A 22,032-nucleotide genomic window follows, 5' to 3' on the forward strand; every position below is an offset into this window, starting at 1 on the left:
TATTTTAGTTTGGCCTGTCAGAATAATACACAGAAATTCAATTTCTCCAAGAACATTTTGCCCTTCATATGTTTGGTAGTGGAAATAGAGTCGATAAAGTGTGGAGCTGAAACAAGTACATCAGATCAAACAGCATCAGAGGAGCAGTGGAGTCGACATTTCAGGTCGAAACCTTTCATCAGTACTGGGGAAGGAACAGAGGGCTGGGAAATAAATAGAGGGAGGAGGGTGGGGCTGGGAGAAAGCTAGGTGGGATGGCAATAGGTGGAGTTGATAAAGCATGCCCCTGGAAAAACCACAGCAAGTCAGGGAGCATCCAAGAAGCAAGATGTTTCAGGCAGGACCCTTCTTCATGCGATAATGGAGGCAGATAGGAAGTGATTGTGATTAGTCAGTGGAAAAGGTGGAGCACATAGGTAGGAAGGAAGCTGAACAGGTTCGGTCAGGTCAAGGGGGCGGGATGGAGAGAGTGGGCTGGATCTGGGATGAGGTGGGGGGTGGTGGTGGGGTGTGGAGATTTGAAAGCTGGTAAATTCTATGTTAGGGCTTTACAGTTGTAACCTCCCAAGGCAGAAGATGAGGTGTTCTTCCTCCAGTATGCGTGTGGCCTTATTTCGATGATGGAGGCAGCCCAGGATGGGCATGACATTGGGGGAGTGGAAGGAGGAGTTGAAATGGCTGGCACCCGGAAGGTGGGGTTGATTGGAGCATACGGATCATAGATATTCCCTGAACCCGTCTCTAAGTTTGCACTTGGTCTCTCCATTGTAGAGGAGACCACATGGGGAGCAACGGACGCAATAAATCAGGTTAGAGGAAATGCATGTGAATCCCTGCTGGACTTGGAATGATTCTTTGGGGTGTTGGACGGCAGTAAGAGGGGAGCTGTGGGAGCAGATGTTGCATGTCCCACTGCAGGGAAAGGTGCCAGGTGTGGAGGAGAGGTTGGTGGCGAGTGTGGACCTAACAAGTGAGTCACGGAGGGAATGGTCTCTGCAGAAAGCGGATAGGAGTGGAGAGGAAGATATCATTTTGGTGGTGGGGTCAGACTGCCGGTGGCAGAAATGATGGAGGATGATGCATTTACAGGGGCAATTAGTGACCTGAATTGCAGTTAAGAAAATGACACTAACTGTACATGGATTACTGGGATTTTGCCAACTCCAAGCACTAATACAATTCTTAGATGGCGACCTACAAGAGACCAAGTGCCCAGTATCCCATTTATTAAGATGTTTACCAGATTTTTGTAATTGTTAAGTGGTTGATTGCTCCAGCTGACTTCTTGAGGCCAGTTAAGATGAAGTGTGTTGGAATGTATAATATTCATAGTTGACAATAAGCCCAGTTACTGCCTCTCAAATTTCTGAAGCTCCCTAAAAACTAAAACAAAGCTCCAGTCATTTCTGTTTTAACTTGATGAACCTTGACAAAAGAATCTGCTACTGTGTATTGTTCAATGATTATAGTTGAATATTGTACTTGGGTTTTAAAATGTGATTATCTGAAAGTGATTCAGACAATCCTAGCGCTACTAAAATGATGTCAAACTCATATGACAAGACCAGGTGATTTGCAATGAAATAATTGAAGACTGTTTGCAATAATATTATTTCTCTAACTTAAAATCTATAACATATTAAAGACATGCATTGGGTAAGCAATAGTAATCTTGAATCCAGCATTACAGTTCCTGAGCCATACTCTTTGATAGGCAAACCTCTATTTCAACAAGTTAAATGATATAATTACAAAATCAAATGCCACCATTGGCTGTAGCATCACAATTATTGGCATCTGTCCTCATAGGTGACATTGTGCCTCCCACATCCTTCAGCTAAGTTAGCATCTCAGCACAAACTGTAACGACATACAAACACTCAACTGAGTTTCCATGAATAAAATATGTGACAATCCCATTCATAAGTTTTTACCACATTTCGTTCCCTGCCCCCCGGTTTAGTTTATCCACCCAGTACAATCTCCATTATACATTCACTATCAACAAAATGCCTTCTGATTTTAAAGGTTGTCCACTCTTAGTTCCTGGAATGAAATTGTTCCTGTCTATCGATTCCTTTTAAATTTTTCTGCTGCTATCCTCTCCTCGCATAGCTTAATATGTTGTGCTCATAAAACCATCACCCTCACCGCCCCAATGGTATGCTTAAGCTCAAACAGATCTTAGTACATGGAGACAACCAAAGGTTTTGGTATTGTTGGCCAAGAAGACAGGATCTTCCAGGAATCACTGGAGTCAGGGACGGTCCCAGAGGATTGGAAAATCGCTAATGTAACCCCCTTGTTTACAAAGGAAGTAAGGCAAAAGACGGCAAATTGCAGGCTGATTAGCCTGACCTAGCCATTGGTAAAATTGGAATCCATTGCGAAGAATGAGATTTCTGAATACTTGGAAGTGCATGGTAAATTGGGGCAAAATCAGCATGGTTTCATCAAGGGGAGGACATGCCTGACAAACTTGTTATAATTCTTTGAGTGGATAATAAGCAAGTTAAATCAAGGAGCGCCTATGGATGTTATTTACTTGGACTTACAGAAGGCCTTTGACAAGATGCTGCACAAGAGGCTGCTGAGTAAGGTAAGGGTCCATGGCAGAAGGCAGAGAGTGGGGATAAAAGGGTCCTCCTCAGGCTGGCAGCCAGTGACTAGTGGTGTTCCACAAGGCTCAGTTTTGGGACCACAACTTTTCACTTTACACATTAATGATCTAGATGAAGGGACTCAAGGCATTCTGGCTAAGTTTGCAGATGATACAAAGATAGGTGGAGGAGCAGGTACTATTGAGGAGGTGGGAAGGCTGCAGAAGGATTTAGACGAGAGTGGGCAAAGAAGTGGCAAATGGAATACAATGTGGGGAAATCTGAGGTCATGCACTTTGGTCGGAAGAATAGAGACTTAGACTATTTTCTGAATGGGACAAAATTCTGAAGTCTGAAGTGCACAAGGACTTGGGAGATCTAGTCCAGGATTCTCTTAAGATAAACTTCTTTTAGTTGGTAGTTGGGAAGGCAAATACAATGTTGGTATTTATTTTGAAAGGACCAGAATACGTAAGCAGAGATGTATAAGGCTTTATAATGCTCTGGTCAGACCACATTTAGAGTATTGTGATCAGTCTTGGGCCCCGTATCTCAGGAAGGATGTACTAACCTTGGAAGGGTTCAGAGGAGGTTCACAAGAATGATCCCAGGAATGAAAGGTTTAACATATGAGGAACTCTGGGTCTACATTGGTTAGGTCACTCTTGGAATACTGCGTGCAATTCTGGTCTCCTTCCTATCAGAAAGATGTTGTGAAACTTGAAAAGGTTCAGAAAAGATTTACAAGGATGTTGCCAGGGCTGGAGGATTTGAGCTACAGGGAGAGGCTGAACAGGCTGGGGCTGTTTTCCCTGTAGTGTCGAAGGCTGAGGGGTGACCTTATAGAGGTTTACAAAATTATGAGGGGCATGGATATTTATGAGGATAAAGAGACAAAGTCTTTTCCCTGGGGTTGGGGAGTCCAGAGCTAGAGGGCATAGGTTTAATTTGGGAGGGGAAAGATATGAAAGAGACCTAAGGGACAACGTTTTCACGCAGAAGGTGGTTCGTGTATGGAATGAGCTGCCAGAGGAAGTGGTGGAGGCTGGTACAATTGCAACATTTAAGAGGCATTTGGATGGGTTATGAATAGGAAGGGTTTGGAAGGATATGGGCCGGGTGCTGGCAGGTGGGACTAGATTGGGTTGGGATATCTGGTCGGCATGGACAGATTGGACCGAAGGGTCTGTTTCCATGCTGTACATCTCTATGATTCTATACTCTATGGAGTTTAGAAGGAAAGGATGGGGAGAGATCTAATTGATATTTACAGAATACTGAATGGCATGTACAGAGTGGACAATGGGAGAATGTTTCCAATAGTAGGGGAAACTAGGACCCGAGGACACAGCTTTGGAGTAAAGGGCAGACCCTTCAGAACAGAGATGAGGAGAAATGTCTTCAGCCAGAGAGTGGTGAATCTATTGAACTGGTTGCCACAGAAAGCTGTGGAGGCCAGGTCATTGAGTATATTTAAGACTGACATGGATAGGTTTTTGATTGTCAAGGGGACCAAGGGTTATAGGGAGAAAGCAGGAAAATGGGATTGAGAAACTTATCAGCTATGTTTGGATGGCAGAGCAGATTCAATGGGCCAAATGGTCTAATTTCTGCTCCTATGGTCTTACAGTCTTATGAAATGAGTGCACAGATATAATAAGTAGATCAGTGGAGTTTCGGATAATCAGCAAACATACGAGGAGTATGGATTACTTAATCGTTTTAAAATAAAAACAGCAGCAGAGGATGATGTTAGCATGAGACCACATTACGTAAAAGGAATGACAATAGGGAGATGAACCACAAATAATATGGAAGAAAGAAAATACAAATTAATAAGATTACGCATATGGCAATTGAGACAAATTTCGCCGAATTAATGCATCTCAAAGGTGGTATACTTATCACTGAAATTCAGCAATCCTCAATACTCTGTTCCCTGTCTCTCAATACACCACGTTCTGCCCAAACCAAAATGAAAAGGCAAAGAAAAAAAGCATAAAGATAGAAATGAGAAAGACAACATAAACGTAAGAGAGTTGTAGAAGCATAGATATAGAAGAAGCAATATAAACACAATAGACTTGCCTAAGAGAGGCATCATAGTGTCAGAAAAACACCTTAGTGTTCACTGATAAAACAACTTAAATCCACAATAAAAATTACGTTGGGAACTGAAACAAAATGAAGTTGAATCCATTTTATAATCCTATTTTTGCGATTGTTTTGTAGATGATATGCTCTCCTTCATATTTGATGGAAGAGACTTTAATTTCACAAAATCTTTGCATATACTGACTGTAATAATCTACAGCGAATTGACAGACAATCACAGTCAACTTGTGGCACAAGGTTAAATCTTTAGGTCAGAGCTCAGATTATGTACTTTTGATATTATATAAAACGAGTCATACCTGTTGCTTGAAATCGTGTTATTGAACTTTGAGAATTAGTGGTCTAAACCTCCATGTTTATTTTTATTCTATATTTGCCACATATTGGTAATCTGCCAATAAATAATGATCTGTCTTAAGTAGAACACAAGGGTCAGGCAGAATTCATATTTTCACATTCCATATATCTCTTTATTTTTATGTAGCTCTTTTGCAATTAGTAATTAGGCTTTGATATAATGTGTCTTTCACTATAACTGTTTAAAATATGTTAAATTATCTCTTTTATTTCCAGAATGATGTTAAGTATACCTTTTAATGTGTCTTTCAATATAATCACATCATTGCATATCTTAACATCATGTTGAATGTCCCTAAAATCCCAACACTGTCGGAATAACATCCTGAACCTCCATAAAAGCTTAATGAAATGACAAAAGTAATTCTTTAATAGGTTCAAGAACCTAATATGCAAACTCAATTCACTCATCATTGCAACATGAGGAAATGAAAAAGCAATGAACCAAATGAGAACACTATTCTCCAGGAAAAATTATGTTGGCAATTCTCGACTGCTGCTAAAGAATGTTACACTTAATTTTTTTTTTCCCAGTGGCTTTTATAGTTAAGAAATTTTTGAACATTGTTTTGACTGATTTTATGTTATGATACTTCATAGTCCCAAGTTAACGAATAAATTGTAGAATAAATTCTGAGCTGCAGTAAGCAAAAGTGATTAATATCCATGGAGCAGGCAGCACATTCTGTAGTTCAGATAAGTGCCAGAAAACCTATTCAGTAGAAGTACATGTAGAACAAAATCAATCAAACAACCTAACTGTGACAAAGTGGACTAGTTTAGTTAGAAGAATTCGGGTCAGAGCTGTAATTAAAATTTTATGTTGAAAAGTTAAAAATAGTGAAGATAAACTGTGCATAAGTTGTCCCAAATATTACTGCACTGCACTTCTGTAAGGCTTTTGTTGTGAAACATGCAAAGGTCATGTTATTAATGAGTAATTGTACAGTACTGAGACCATATTATAATAAATATGTGTTTGTTGTGTTATTATATGTCAAAATACAAATTAGGAGCAGAGGTTAGCAATTGAGCCCCGCAAATCCAAAGATAAAAGATAAAGTCATTACAGTCTTACCAGACCATAGGGTAGCTCTCTCATTAGAGAGAGAGATGACTGGTGGTGGTTGTATCTGAGGATCACCACAACTCATGCAAGGGTAGACGTTGAAAAGGAGATTCTGGATCAGTGGTGCTGGAAGAGCACAGCAATTCAGGCAGCATCCGAGGACAGGCAAAATCGACGTTTCGGGCAAAAGTCCTTCATTCCTGATGAAGGGCTTTTGCCCGAAACGTCGATTTTGCCTGTCCTCGGATGTTGCCTGAATTGCTGTGCTCTTCCAGCACCACTGATCCAGAATCTGGTTTCCAGCATCTGCAGTCATTGTTTTTACCTCGTTGAAAAGGAGAGTCCTTCATGATAACATCAGCTGATATGGTGGGTGGGTGGGTTAGTTCAGTTGATTGGACAGCTAGTTGTCAAGCAGAATGAGTCCTCAGGTCTACTTTGTCTTCTTTTAAAATAGTCAATGACTTTGGCATATAAACAAAAGAGTTCCAAAATCTCATAACCCTCTAAGAAAAAATAAAGTTTCCTCAAGGATGACTACTAATTTCAAAACAGGTCTGCACTCACCTACTTAAGGAAACCTAATTTTTACATCCACTTTGTCAAGACTACTCAGGGTCTTCTTTACTTCAGTCAAGTCACCCCTCAGTCTACTAAACTCCACTAAAATCAATCCCAATCTGTACAACCTTTCCTCATAAAGGAACCTACACATTCCAGGTATCAATGTAGTAAACCCCCACTGAAACACTTGCAATTTATTTGCATCCATCCTTCTATAAGAAGATTGATACTGCACATAGATTTGAGATTTAGCTTAACTATGTGCTGTGTAAATGAAGCTAAACCTGTCTATTTTTATCTTTAATTCCTCTGTATTAAAGAACGCCTTTAAGGGTTAGCCCTTCATAATTACATGTTGTAGCCCTTCATCCTCACAGTTTTGGAATTATTCTCCATTTAAGTAATATTCTGTTCCTTTTCAATTCTTCTACTCAAAGTGAACAATTTAGCATGTTCCCACATTATATTTCTGATTCACTCACTCTATATTGGTTCATTTCACAACATGCTTCCTTACCTACATTTGTGTCGTCTGCAAATTTAACTACCATACCTTTGCTCTCTTAAGCTAAATAATTGGCATAAATTGTAAAACATTTAGGCCTCAGCACAGACCCCTGTGGGATGCCACCTATCACATCTTGTCAATTAGAAAATGAACTACTTTTGCACTCTGATTTCTGCCAATTTTCTTGTCATGCAAATTGGTCCTACACCATAAGCTGCTGCTTTTCACAATAAACTTTTCTGTAGCACTTTGTCAAATTCCTATTGGAAATCTAAGGACATCAGGTTACTCTTTATGAATAGAATATGTTATTGTTGTAAAGGACTCCAATAAATTGGTTAATCATGATTTCCCTTTCTCAAAACTATACTGACTTTTCCCAATTACCTTGAGATTTTATAAATATCCAACTATAAACACCTTAATGATATGTTCTAATACCTATCCTATGACAGAGTTCAAGCTAATAGGCCTATAGTTTGCTGTCTTCTGCCTCTCTCTCTTCATGAATAGAGGTAATATATTTGCTACCTTCCAGCCTGATCGAACCTTTCCTGAATCAAGGGAATTTTGGAAAATTAGCAACAACACATTTCATGGCTCAGTAGCCACCGCTTGCTTTTAAAGGAGCTTCAGATGGAATCCACCAGGACCCAGGGATTTCTCAGCCTACAGCTCCATTATTTTACTTAGTTCCGCTTCCCTTATGGTTGTAATTTGGCTAAATTCCTCTCTCCCTTTCATCCATTATTGTTCACTAGAGGACCACTCAGTTTATTTACTCTTCCTTTTCAATGTGAAGTTGATGCAGGAAACCCATTCCAACTATTTTTATGCCTGAAAAAAAATCTAACTGAAGAAAATGAATGTCAATACCTTTGATAATAGTCATGATTGATGTAGAATTGAATGCATCACACAACTATTATGCCATTAATCAGAGTACCACTCTCTGTTCTAATCAGATCACTTCTCTTGTAACCAAATGTATGTGTGGCTGGATAGAGATGGAAAACCCAGAAATGACTATGATTTTGGTGAGTTAGAAGAGCTACTTCCGGACCAATTTTCCATCCTCGCTTATCAAATATAATTATTAAACAAGTGAAAATGAAACAGGGCATCAGATCCTCCCCTATGTTTTCTCAGCGTATTGATGGAAACAACAGACAGAATTAGGCTGAGAATCTCAGGAAAAGAACCTCATGAAAATTGACCAATGTAATGATGTCCCTATAGACTCATTATTTTCATGAAGTCACATGTTGTAAACATAGAGCAGAATTCAGCTTCCTTCTTTCAACCTACTCTGTGTACCACCAACACTACAAAACGTGTGCTGCAGCAACTTGATGGAAGCCAGCTTGAGCCAGTGAGATCATGCCATAGCTTAGTAAGTCTCAAGCTCAGTATAATACACCATTGTGCTTTCATCAGTGCATTTTTGAGCCAATGCTCTATATGATGTTCTATTCCAGCACCCGCAGCATTTTTGGTTTTCTATTCAGAGTGACAGCTCCAACTCAAGTTAGTGATTCCAGGTGATTGTCTCTCAATCCATTGCTACTTTTTCTCAGTTTTTAGAAATTTGACATGAATACTATTTACATACCTTTCTCAGGCCCTATACTTGGAAGAGATACTGAACGAGTGCAGAGCTGGCAGATAAATCTTATGAAATGAATTTGGCTACACGGGTTGTGGCAGCCTTCACTTTCTGTACTGTGTGAAAAGTACATATTGCAGTATTGTTTAATAAGTTTAGAAATCTTTGGACAGTTTAGGAACAAGATCACATCAGTCAAGATCAAAGCTCCCACAGTGCAATTTGACCTTTTTAACTATTCAGGAGGATCGTTGATGAGTGTTGCATGATTCTTATTAATAAGGACTGGTTCATCTAACCAAGAAGCTGCCAACAGCTGGCTGTCTTTTCTGCTCACTGCATGCTTCAACCTTTGACTGATCCACTAAATACATTTAATTTTATTTAATTCTGGCAAGTTGCATTATCATCTCATCTTCCTTAGAGACAGACAGAGAGAGACAGAAAACTTTGAAGGGTGGTTGCTTGAAGTAATAAGTTACATTCAAGCAGTATCTTGCATCTGGGTTGGGCAGTTATCTGGCCAATTTGGCACATTATAAGAATGTCTTGAGGGATAAAATGCAAGACTTATCCTTTAAGTGCTCAGAAAAAAAAACTTCAGTAGTTCAGGAGATTGTTGAGTCAGGAATGCTTCAGTTTTTTAGAGAGCTATTAATGTCACTGTCAGTGGGCTAGATCTGTGCTTTTTCTCTTTGTTTGACAAAACTATTTAATGCCAATTTCTTGCAAAATGTCCAGGGTTGTTTTAAAATTCCCAAAGAGAAAAGCTAGTTCTTTTTCTCAAATTACGTTAAACTCAGTCCTCCTTGAAGGAGGCCCAAGCTTAGATCACCCATCTTGAGGCAAAACCATCAAAAACCTCCCAGCTGTATTTTGAAATATTCTTACACATCATCTTTGTTAGTAAAGATTGTTCTACTTTCCCATAAAATGATTCTTTACTTGAACTCAATATCAAACTAAAAATGTCAGTAATAGGAACACAAACGTAAACACCGGATTTACACAGTTTCTTTCGCTTCTGAGTAGATTGCTGGCAGCACCTTAATAAACATTAAGATTGTAAGGTGGTGATCTTAAAATTGCATTCCCAAAATGGAAAAAATATAATTCCTCCAAGACATCATCCATTCCTCAAAATACTTGATTTACCTCTTAAAAAGCTCCAAATCTAAGTATGCACAGATATTTCAGGTCCCTTAAATGGAGCATCAGTCAAGTGACTTTCTGAACTTTGTCCAGGGTCTCAATAACCTTTACCCTATGAAAGATCAATAACAAACATTGTCAGTGTGGTTGAACCAAAGCCTTTTACTTGGAAATAATTTTTTTAAAGAAGTATTCATTGTGGGATGGGGGCATCACTGGCTATGCCAGCATTTATTGCCCATCCCTAGTTGCTCTTGAGAAGGTGGTGGTGAGCTGCCTTCTTGAATTACTGCAGTCCGCCTGCTGTGGGTTGACCCACAATGCCATTAGGGAGGGAATTCCATGTTTTTGACCCAGCAACAGTGAAGGAACGGCGATATATTTCCAAGTCAGGATGATGAGTAGCTTGTACGGGAACTTGAATGTGGTGATGTTTCCATGTACATGGTAACCTTGTCCTTCTAGGTAGAAGTGGTCATGGGTTTGGATTGTGTTATCTGAGGATCTTTGGTGAATTCCTGCAGTGTATCTTGTAGATTGTACACACTGCTGCTACTGAGTGTCACTGGTGGAGGGAATGGATTGTACATGTAATTTTGTATTTAGTTGTCCTAGCTTTGTTTGTTAATGCCATTGTTTTGTATAATGCTTATTGCCTTTGCTTTAACCTTTAAGGACTTATAAATTGTAACCTTGGATAGTCTGGACATTGTAATCCTGCATGATGCATTCATATTTTGATTTCCCCCATCCAATATATTAATTTCACTTGTTTACTTTGAGAACATTTGCCAGTCATGAACCCATTTCTCCAAAGCATATATATCTCATGACAGACCAGTTACGTTATCCAAGTTCCTAATTCCTGTTTATATCCTTGTATAATCAAACTTGTCAGCTTTCCTGAAGGACACCACCAAGTTATTAAGGAAGATAATAAAAACCTATGTATCTAAAGATGATCTCTGCAGGTCTTGACTAGTGACTCAATCTCTCCTGCAATCATTAAAGATTATCGAATGTCTACACAGATTTGCCATCTGATCCAAGATCCATTTGTCAGTTTCACAAGCATCAATGCTACTCAGCTTCATTTTTGGCACTTTATTTAAAGCAAGTGTTTGAAAACTCAAAACTACAAAATTTACCAGACATTCACCATTCAACAACTTTGTTTTTGAAATTAGATGAGGCTATGGAAACCCAGTTTCTAATTGATATAGGTTGCAAATGCACAGTATAATTTGCTATTTAAGATAACAGCTGACATTGTAACAATTATAAAGTTGTCTGAAATCAAGTAGTCTTTTTATTTGAAATAAAGAAGCGTTATTCACAATATATGAACCAGAATTTGCTGTCGCTCATGAGAAAATCTGAATTCTTAACATTAGTTTACAAACCTGAACTATTCTAATACCTGATGATTTACATTTATTTTATTTAATACTTTTTAAGTCTATTACCACTCCAGCAAACAGGTGACTTCCTCTGTGATTCCTTTGACACTCCTTTGCAGTTTAAGTTAAGCAACCATAGTCTTTAAAAGAACCCTATTTATTTTCAGTGTCTCTAGAGTTTGACTCGGATAGTTGCCTTTTGAAGACTCACCTTTCATGTTGAGATTGTACATGAGTTGTCTGTTCTCAATGTGTGAGTTGTTTCTGTACACCTAGCCTAATATGAAAAAAATAAGATAGGCCAGTTTTCTATTTTTGCTGTAAAAGATGTGGAAGTATCTTTCTTTTGGTTACATGATGGTCTGCAATATAATAACTGAAAGTTCACTTTAAACATCAAGCAAATCTACGTTATGATATTTGCAAAGGCATGAACCATGTGCATTATTACGACAGTACGGTCAGATAATAAAATTATCTTGATTATAATGGAACAGCTTATATGACAGCAATGACATTTTCAGTGTTCCTTTTGTTGTTTTAGGAACTGACTAGTTTCAATTACCTGGATTTATACAAACTTGCTGACCTATTTAATCTTACCCTGCTGGAGGAAGCAGTGGTTAATTTCCTGGTGAAACACCTGTCTGAACTGCTGAAGAACCACCCTGAGAAGGTCATGGCACTCCCTTACCAGCTCCTGCGAGACGTTCTGAAGAGTGACCGTCTGACATCACTAAGTGAGGAGCAAATATGGCAGGTAACATAAATGCACAGATGTACTTCACTTCAACTCTCAAGTTTGTTTTTCTCACTTCTCTTCTAAAGGTTCTGATTCCTTGGGGTGCTGTTGTTCCATATATTTGTCTTCCATTTTGGGTTCAAGTGAAAATTGTTCATGAATGATCGTTGATAGTGAGATATTATTGAATTGTTCAATTGTAGGGACAGTGCATCAAAGCATTGACCTTTTGTTGTTGAGTGTCAATGTTGCACATTTTCATGATCAGCCCCTGAGCAGGAACTTCGGGAGCTTCCTTGAAATCTGTGGCCAATTATGCTACTTTTGTTATTTTAAGTGATGTCAGTAGACTAAGTACATATCAAAGATCGAACCTGTGATCTTTCTGGTCTGTACTGTCCCTCTGTATGCGAGCCTGTTAATTTTCAAATTTCCTTCTCACAGAGGTAATTAACATATCAAAATGATGAGAACTTCAGGAACAGCGTTTAAATTTTACAAAGTAGTCTCAAGTAGATTGTTAAACATTCATATTGAGATTGTACATCAGTTGGCTATAATAAATGTCTGAGTTGTGTCTCTACATTGAGCTTAATGTGTAAATAAAAAGAGGAAAGGCCACTTTTCTTATGCTATAAAAGATGTGGAGGTATCTTTCTTCTTGTTCCATGATGGTCTGCAATACAATAACTGAAAGTTCACTTTAAACGTCAAGCAAGTCTGCTTCACTGCTGGCCTCCTGGGACTGTAAAGATCTTTTCAAATAGGATGAGGGCCTTGTACTAATTGCTTATTGACTATTCATTTTAGGCCGATAAGCTTTCTTCAAAGCATTCTGCTTTGGTGATCGTATTATAGAAAGGATTGGAAAAGGGAATGCCTGGATTACAAAGTGAAACAATTCACAGGTACAATTGTGATCACTCAACCTTGCACATGCCAGCATTTTCTGATTTTAACAAAAAGACTGTCATCAAAGTTCTCAGTTTTTGGAGTGTGTGTTGGGGATGGGAGAAAGAAACAGTGAGCTCATAATAATGCTGCAAAAAGGCTCTTGTCTGGTGCATAAATTGCAAAACAAGTGTGCTGAATTTAAAATTGCTGTTCGAATTCAGAAATAATAAATATCTTTCTTTCTGTTAATGCTGTGAAATGCAACATATGGTTTAATTTTGTTATTTTCTTTCTAATATGCAGACATTGAAAGAACTATAATTTTCTGTAATTTTTTTCTCTGTATCTGACTGATATATACATAGAAAAACAGTTATTAGCATGTTTAATTTTACTTAAGAGAAACCAGTCTTGAGTCTTGGTCATTTCTGACTCAAAATTGGTTTATGACAGGATCTTATTAAACTCTAATATTTAGGGGAAACGAGAAACTCAGTGCAGTTTTTTTTTCAATACACCTTATTTTGGAGGCTAAAGAAAGTACATTTGCAGCTTAGTGTCAGGACAAGGTATAGTAGATTTGTCAATATATCCAATATGTTACTGGAAGGAGAAATCACAGGTTTTTGCTCTGCTTTAATCTTGTGCAATTTTACTCTCTCTGTGTGTTATTTTATTTATGCTGTACTTTTGCACAACGACATTTTACCGGTATTTTATAATGGGATATATGGTCAGATTGGTGCTTCTAATCTTATGAATGAAGTGAGTCCATGCCACCTAAAGTTCTGATAGATGTATGGGCATGTTCTAATTATTTTATGATAAGTTAGTTAATAATCTAAATTTATGGTTCAAGGATAATCTACATAATGTTCCTCTTGAATTGAAATGATAATGGACTGAATGTACATTTTTAATACTTTCTTGGATTAAGGCATATATGTCCAAATAATGTTATTTTTCATTAACCATTTTGAATTTTCAGATTCTATTTGTAGTGAAAAATTAATGTGATGAACTTTGAACCGCAAAAAAACATTAAACTTAGAGAAAATTTATTACAATCACACACTCAAGGAAACAAATGACAGTCTAAAAAAGTATTGATTTATTGGAAAACACCATTATTGTTAGGTGTAAAGCAATTAATTAAGACTCCAATGTCTTGAAGACACACCAAAGACAATCAGCTGAGTTAATACAGTGGTGTAAAACCCCATTAATGGGACTTCTGTGTGATCTGTCATTTCATTGTACATAGATGTGTAGCCTCACTGAACATTGGTTTTGTTTTAATAATTATGTCGTATTTAATAGTTTTCTTTTAAAAGTTGATTTTGTTTTAAAATAAATTGCATTATGTGTTTATCTTCTAATCTACATTTTTTTTGTGTTTTGTTGCTCCCATAACAGATGAGGGAATAGCCTAGTGGTATTATCACTGGACTGTTAATGTTCTGGGGACCTGGGTTCAAATCTCACCACAGCAGATGGTGGAATTTGAACATAATATAAATCTGGAATTAAGAATCTAATGATGACCATGAATCGATTATCCGAAAAACCTATCTGAGTCACTAATGTCCGTTAGGGAAGGAAATTGCCATCCTCGCCTGGTCTGGACTACATGTGACTCCAGACCCACAGCAACATGACTCTTAACTGACTTCTGGGCAATAAATGCTGGCCTGGCCAGTGATGCCCACATCCCATGAATTAAGTTTTTTAAAAATCCATATTGCAGGAAAATTTATAAAGGGTGCCATGAAAAGCATTGACAAGATCAAAATGTCAATAAACATACAAGAGATGACAGACGGTATAGCTCATCCATCAGCCTGTATGGTTGAGGCCACAGTAAGGTGGTTATGGTTCCCTTTAAATAAAATCTAAATACTTTTTTGTTTCGAATGCTAGAACCTTATTGGAAAATCACAGAATAATTATCAGAGTCAAAAAGGCTTTAGGGAAAGGAAATTATGTTTGACCAATTTACTTGAGGTTTTTGAGGATATAAACCAGTAGGGTAGATAAAAGAAAGCCAGCAGATGTTGTATAGTTTTTTTGATTTTCTGAGGCAATTTGATCAGATGCTGCACAAACAGTTGACATACAAGGTTAAGGTTCTTAGGTTTGGGGATAATCTTAATATGTTTCAGTATTGGTTAAAATACAGGAAAGAGAGCAAGAATGTTAGTAGATTATTTTCAGAATGACAGCATGTAAATTGGGGAGTAATTTAAGGGTCAATGCTGAGCCCTCAGTAATTTACAACATGCAATACTAACTTAGATGAGGGAACCAAGTTTTCTGATGATGCAATCTAAGATGGAAAAGTCAGAAATGGAGAGGGCACAAAGAAACTGCAAAGAGATAAAGACTGATTCACTGATTGGACAAGGAAGTGCGATCGGATTATAGTTGGGCAAAATGGATTAAATTCTAAACTTTGGTCGGAAAAGTTGAAAACAGAATATTTTATAAATAGTGGGAGACCAATAAATGTTAACCATAAGCATTTGTTGTCCTTGTACCTGAAGCTCAAAGCTAATGTGCACATCTCGCAGCATATGGAAGGCAGAGTTCTTTTATTGCAAGTGGCTTGTGGTTTAAAGAGCAAGGAAGCTTTGCTCAATTATGTAGTACTTTGATGAGAGTACATCTGGAGTATTGTCGAGCTTTTAGTCATCACTTAAAGAAGAACATACTTGCCTTAGAAGAGATGCAACACAAATTCAATAGATTGAATCCTCGAATTGTGGGACTGAATTATGAAGAGAAATTGAATAAAATGGCTTATATTCTCTGGGCTTTTGGAGAATGAGAAGTGATCTCTTGAACTTTTGTTTCAGTGATTTGATAATAATCAGACATTTCTGACTATGAGAATTTAACAACATAAGGATAGTGTTCAAAAATTGAGTTAATGATGTTGTAATTAATCCATGATATAATTGAATGGTAGACCATGCTCAAAGAATGCAATGGCTTGCACCTGCTCCTCCTCCTGTTTCTTATTATCTTTTGTTCCTGCTTGAAATCACATACCAAGATTCTTGTGTTATCGTACATATTATGAGGTGTAGTCTATGTGGTATAGAATGAGTCATTCAGTCATCAAATATATAAAAATCATTTAACATGGAGGTATTAATAAATTGTTGGAGCCACAGACTGACATTTGCCCGAGAACTGATGAGCTTCATTCTAGGGTCTTAAAATATGTCGAGAGTGTGGTGCTGAAAAAGCACAGCAGGTCAGGCAGCGTCTGAGGAGCAGGAAAATCGGCATTTCAACCATAAGCCCATCATCAGGAAAATATGTGGCTAGTGAGGGAGCTAGTTACTTGATTTTAGGTTTCCAACACTCTTTTGATTCAGAGGCGATCCTATTAGATTGGAAGAAAATCAATGTAACTCCTTTTATTCAAAAAGGGTGAGAGAGAGGCAGAAAGCAGGGCTGCAAACCAGTTAGCTTAACATCTATCATAGGGAAGCTGTTAGAATGTATCATTAAAGAATTTATAGATGGGAACTTGGATAAGTTGAAAGTAATCAGGCAGAGATTTCATGGATTTATGAAAGGGAAATTGTGTTTGACCAATTAATTACAGTTTTTTGAGGAGGTAGTTAAAGGGGAACCAAGAACTGAACATAGATATCCAGAAGACATTTGCCACATCAAATCTTATTGCAGAAAATATAACGCATGGTGTAGGGCATAACATGTTGGCATGGATGAACAGTGGCTAACTAATCAGAAGTAGGGAGTAGGCATAAATAAGTCATAGAGTCAAACCTATTACACTTTATTTTTCAGATCTTCAGCAACTGCAGTACTTTGCTTTTATTTTAAAAGCACTGTATATTAGATTCCCTACAGTGTGGAAACAGGCCTTTCGGCCCAACCAGTCCACACTGACCCTCCAAAGAGTAACCCACCCAGACCCATTTCCCTCTGACTAATGCACCTAGCACTGTGGGTACTTTAGCATGGCCAATTCACCTGACCTGCACATCTTTGGAGCATCCGGAGGAAACTCACGCAGACACGAGAATGTGCAAACTCCACACAGACAGTCGCCCAAGGCTGGAATCGTACTCAGGACCCTGTTGCTGTGAGACAGCAGTGTTAACCACTAAGGCACCGTGCCGCCCCTTGAAACAGACCCTTCGGTCCAACTCGCCCATACCAACTAGATATCCTAAACTGAACCAGATCCATTTGCTTGTGTTTGTTCCATAATAGTCTAAACCTTTCCTATTCATGTTTGATCAATTTACTTGAGGTTTTTGAGGATGTACAGCAGGATAGATAAAAGGAAGCCAGCAAAAAGGAAGCCAAAAAACTAGTATAGTTTTTTGATTTTCCTATTCATGTACATATCCAAGTGTCTTTTAAATGTTGTAATTGTACTCGCCTCTACCACTTCCTCTGGCAGATCATTCAATACACACGCCACCTGCTTTGTGTGAAAAAGTTGCTCCTCAGGTCCTTTTTAAATCTTTCCCCTCACACCTTAAACCCAAACCCTCGAGTTTAGATTCTCCTATCCTTGGAAAAACACTTTGGCATGATGATCTAATAAAGCTCTATAAGGTTTAGCCTCTGACAATCCACATGAGAAAAGGCTCAGCTATCCAGCCTCTCCTTATAACTCAACACTCAAGCCCTGGCAACACCCTTATAAATGTTTCTGCATCCTTTCTAATTTGACAACATCCTTCCTAAAGCAGAACGATTAGAATTGTACACATCATTCTAAAAGGGGCCTCACCAATACCGGCTCACCACAAAAAATGAGTATTTTTCAGATTGATATGTTTCACAGGATCAGTGCTGGAACGTCCATTGTTTCTAATTTTTATCAATGACTTGGAAAAAGGGATGAAAGGTTTGTTGCCAAATTTACTGATGTTACAAAGATGGGTAGAAAGATAGATTATGAAAGGGACATAAAGCTACAAAAATTGTTTAAGTAAGTGGGCAGAGATGATAAATTAAGAATATTGTGGCAAAATGTGAAATTGTCCATTTTTGGCAGGAAGAATAAAAAGGTATACTATCTAGTTGGGAAAAGATTAGAGTTCTGAAGTGCAGAGGGACCTGTGTGTTCTTGTGCATAAATCATAAGAAGTTAATTTGCATTTTTTTTATCACGAGCAATTGTTATCAAAAATTGAAAGGTTATCCTTCAGTTAAGTAGGACATCAGTGCAAATTTTGTGCAGTATTGGTCACCTTATTGAAAGAATGATGTAAATGCATTAGAGACAGTTCAAAGACAGCAATAAGGCTTATTAGACTTATGGAAGGAATGGGGAGGGGGTTGAGATGGGTTGGTAGTGTCTCATGCAGACAGGCAAGACTTGCATTTGTTGCATTTTAAGAGAGTAAGAGGTGACTTATATCCTGAGAGGTTCTGTTTAAAATTCAGGTCACACCTTTAAAACCATAATTAGACACTTTTTCTGAGGGTCATGAATCTTTGGAACACTCTTCCTGAAATGGTGGTGGACGCAGGATCCTTGAATATTTTTAAGACAGAGCTGGATAGATTTTTGTTAATTAAGAATGTAAGTTTATCAGGATGGGTGTAAATGCAGATTTGTCAATATAATTAGATCAGCTTTGATCTAACTGAGTGGCAGATCAGGATCAGTGGGCTGAATGGCCTGCTGCTACTAATTCATGTGTTTATGTGTAAACCTGAAAAGTTCTGCTGATTATTATGTATTATATCTGTAAGTGCTGCAAACTATGAAGCTCCTACATTTTAACCTTTTTATGCTGGTTTGGCTGATCTCAGGCGATCTGCAGTGGGGCATGTCAATTGGTTTCAGGTTGGGTGGAATTATTGTCAGGGTGGCTCCTGTTAACAAGTGTGGATTTGTGGAAGTTGAATAGGAACAGATCTGAGTTGACTGTTTAGTCGCACATTATCGATTAGTTACCTGACAATTGAAGTCTTTACTCATCCATGAAAAGTATTACTTCAGCTAGATACTGGAGAGCTGCCAGCTGGCTGCCAACGCCCTTGGGACTGCACCGTAGCAAAAATCATTGCATTTTTTAGGGAAAGGTGACAATTGGAAACCATGCACAATTGGATGAGCATGTAAATTAGACACATTGATAGATAACCATGCCAATGTTTTTACCTTTTCGTTTACCTTCCAGCAGAGAGTTTTGAAATCTGTAGATTAGTAATGTGTGTGTAAAAGGAGCAGTGGGGGGAAGGTGTGGGGAGGAATCACTGTGTACTAGTTCAGTTTTGGTCACTGTAAAGAAATAGGATACTTTCTAGAAGCATGATGTTACTGTTGAGCACAGCTTTCATTTGTGCTCAAATGAAACTAGAGGGAATCTAGAAGGTTTGAAATGGGCCACCTCCACCTGTGTGATTCTCCACAGAATCACACAGCACAGAAACAGGCTCTTCAGCCCAACTCATCCATGCTGACCATGTTTCCTAAACTGAGTTACTACCCTATACCTGTGTTTGGCCAACGTTCCTCTCAACCTTTCCTGTCCATGTAAGTGTGCAAATTTCTTTTAAAGACACATTGTTTACTAAATATATCAGTACTTTGGCTTGATATATTATTCAACAAAAACACATTTTGGTTTGAGTGAGCCCTAGCTCACAGAATTAACAGAAACCACACAGACACAATTAACTCACGTGGCTCAATCTGTGATTAAAACATGGAGTTCAGAGGGTAATTAGTAGAGCATGATTAATGAGGGTGTTGGGAAGTTCAGTCAAATTATAATGTCAAATTTAGTACTTATACATGCATCAGTGGAAAAAGACAGCTTTTAGGGTTGGTGGACTAAATTGAGTATGACATTATTTTACTGTGTTATTTAAATGATGAGCAAGAAACAAAAATAATGTTATTAGTTTCTACCAGCTTGATGTAACTAGGGAAACTCGTGAGAAAAATGAAGAATTTGTCAATATCATGAGTAGCTGCTTCCCTGAGTTGGTATACTAGAAAATCTGTGGGAGGCTGCTATCTCTTCAGGACTTGATTTGGATGAGTGTCTAGATATTAATCAACGCATGTACATAGATAAATCTTTAGATAGTAAGTTATAAGTTGGGTAATAATAATTCACCATTCAACATACAATCTTAAAAAACCCAAATTATCAAAATAAATCAGAACAATTCAAGTAACAATTCGTCCAAGAATGTATTGACGCCATTCAAAAATGATTGGTCAGAATTTTAATCCATCACATTTCTATGTCAGTAACAAGTTAAGGCAACTGAATCTGTCAGCCTGTTGGGAAACTGACAGGTACCCATTGATTTTCAGTTTCAATCCAAACAGAATTTGACTTGCACAGGAACTAATCATGGAACAGGTGGACAGACTATTTAAATAAATGAAATGCTCATCTGCTGTGTTAGCTCAAGGTTTCATGGTTATCACATGCATCCCAAGGAGGATTTCGTGAAACTCACTGGGAAAACCTTGCAGACCAAAATGAATGAGAGCAGAGTGAGCATAAAAGGTGGTGGGGAGAGTGAGAGTTTGCTTGAAGAACAGTAGGATGAAACAAGAGCTGAACAGAACTTAAAGGGGCTTTTGGGCTTGGAGCACAAGCAGAGTTTGAAATGTGATTTCATTTTTATGCGAAAAAGTGATGTTTACATTGGAATTGTGAATAGTGAATAGCTAGTGAGAAATGTAACTTTCTACCCTCGATTAATAGTAAATTGTCTGTAAAGTAATGCAAAGAAATGGCAACCGTGTAGAATGCACACCCTTGAAATATAGGAAGTCATGAGTGCTAATCTTAGTAATGGAGACCATGACAACTATTACTGATTGTTGTAAAAACCCATCTGGTTCACGTTGTCCTTCAAAGAAAGAAATCTGCTTCCCTCACTTGGTTTGGCCTATGTGGTGACTTGAGACCCACAGCAATATGATTGACTCTTAACTATCCTCTGGCATAGCTAAACCCTCAGTTCAAGGTTAATTAGGGATGGAAAACAAATGCTAGTCTTGTCAACAATGGCCACAACGCATGGAATAATAAAGAAAACCAACTGCTTTTCAATTTCAGATATTGATGAGGAAGGAGTACAGCCACAGTCAAGTCTGTGACACTGTAGGAGACCTGGCTACACAAATGATGAAAAAGAAGAATGGAAGAGAAATAGTGAAAAGGAATTCAACAGTTAGGTAATCAGACAGGTGATTCCACTAACTCAATTGCCCAGGTGCCAGGGTCAAAGAATGTAACAGAGCTGCTATAGAACATTGATATGGGAGGCGGTGAATAGGCGGCAATTGTAGTCCACATCAGTACTAAGTATGTAGGTTCAAAGAAGGATGAGGCCCTGAAGGTAGGTTTTACAGAGCCGGGAAATGGATTAAAAAGCCGTTTTCAAAAACAGTAAACTCAAGGATGTTGCCAGTGCCACTTGCTGATGAGTACAGAAATGGAAGATTCAGCAAATAAATGTGTGGGTTGAAAGATGCTGCAGGAGGGCGGGCTTTATATCTCTGAGGCATTGGAACAAATCCTAGGGCTGGTGAGACCTATACAGAGAGGATGGATCATCCATTAACAGTACTGGAACTTCATGGGGCAGATTTTCTAATGCTGTTGAGAGAGTTGAACTGGATTGGCAGGTGAGTGGGACTTGGAAGTGGTTATGATCCCAGCTGATGTTATTACTGGACCAGTAAAATTCCAGACTAAAATTTGGCTTGATAGATTGCATTTTGTTTTGATAGATTGTATTGATAGATTATATTTTGTTTTGCTTTTAGTTAACAAAGTGGCCTTTCGCTGAAACACAAGCACAGAGTGCTACAGATTTAGTTTTAACAATACAACAAAATTTTATTATTTGAAATAAACAAATAGAATCCCCACAGTGGGGAGGCAGGCCATTTGACCCATCAAATCCACACCAAGCCTCCGAAGACCCATATTCCCCTACCTTATTCCTGAAACCCTACATTTCTACGTCCTTGGACGCAATGGGCAATTTA

General features: G+C 38.2%; 1 protein-coding gene across 3 annotated transcripts in view; it reads left to right on the plus strand.

Moving 5' to 3' along the window:
* klhl32 (kelch-like family member 32) overlaps window positions 1–22,032 on the plus strand; it is a 312,283-nt gene that overhangs the window by 164,095 nt on the left and 126,156 nt on the right. For 2 of the 3 annotated variants that reach the window (XM_043685379.2, XM_043685376.2), the window contains exon 7: window positions 11,916–12,131. In XM_043685379.2, the coding sequence (XP_043541314.1) occupies window positions 11,916–12,131 (216 nt within the window). Of the gene's footprint in view, window positions 1–11,915; window positions 12,141–22,032 lie in introns of those variants that run through there. The other variant, XM_087981512.1, reaches the window with a different exon arrangement.

Source organism: Chiloscyllium plagiosum, unplaced genomic scaffold (assembly GCF_037043375.1).
Source record: "Chiloscyllium plagiosum isolate Xiang-an unplaced genomic scaffold, Cpla_swu_hap1 HiC_scaffold_3, whole genome shotgun sequence".
NCBI lineage: Eukaryota > Metazoa > Chordata > Chondrichthyes > Orectolobiformes > Hemiscylliidae > Chiloscyllium > Chiloscyllium plagiosum.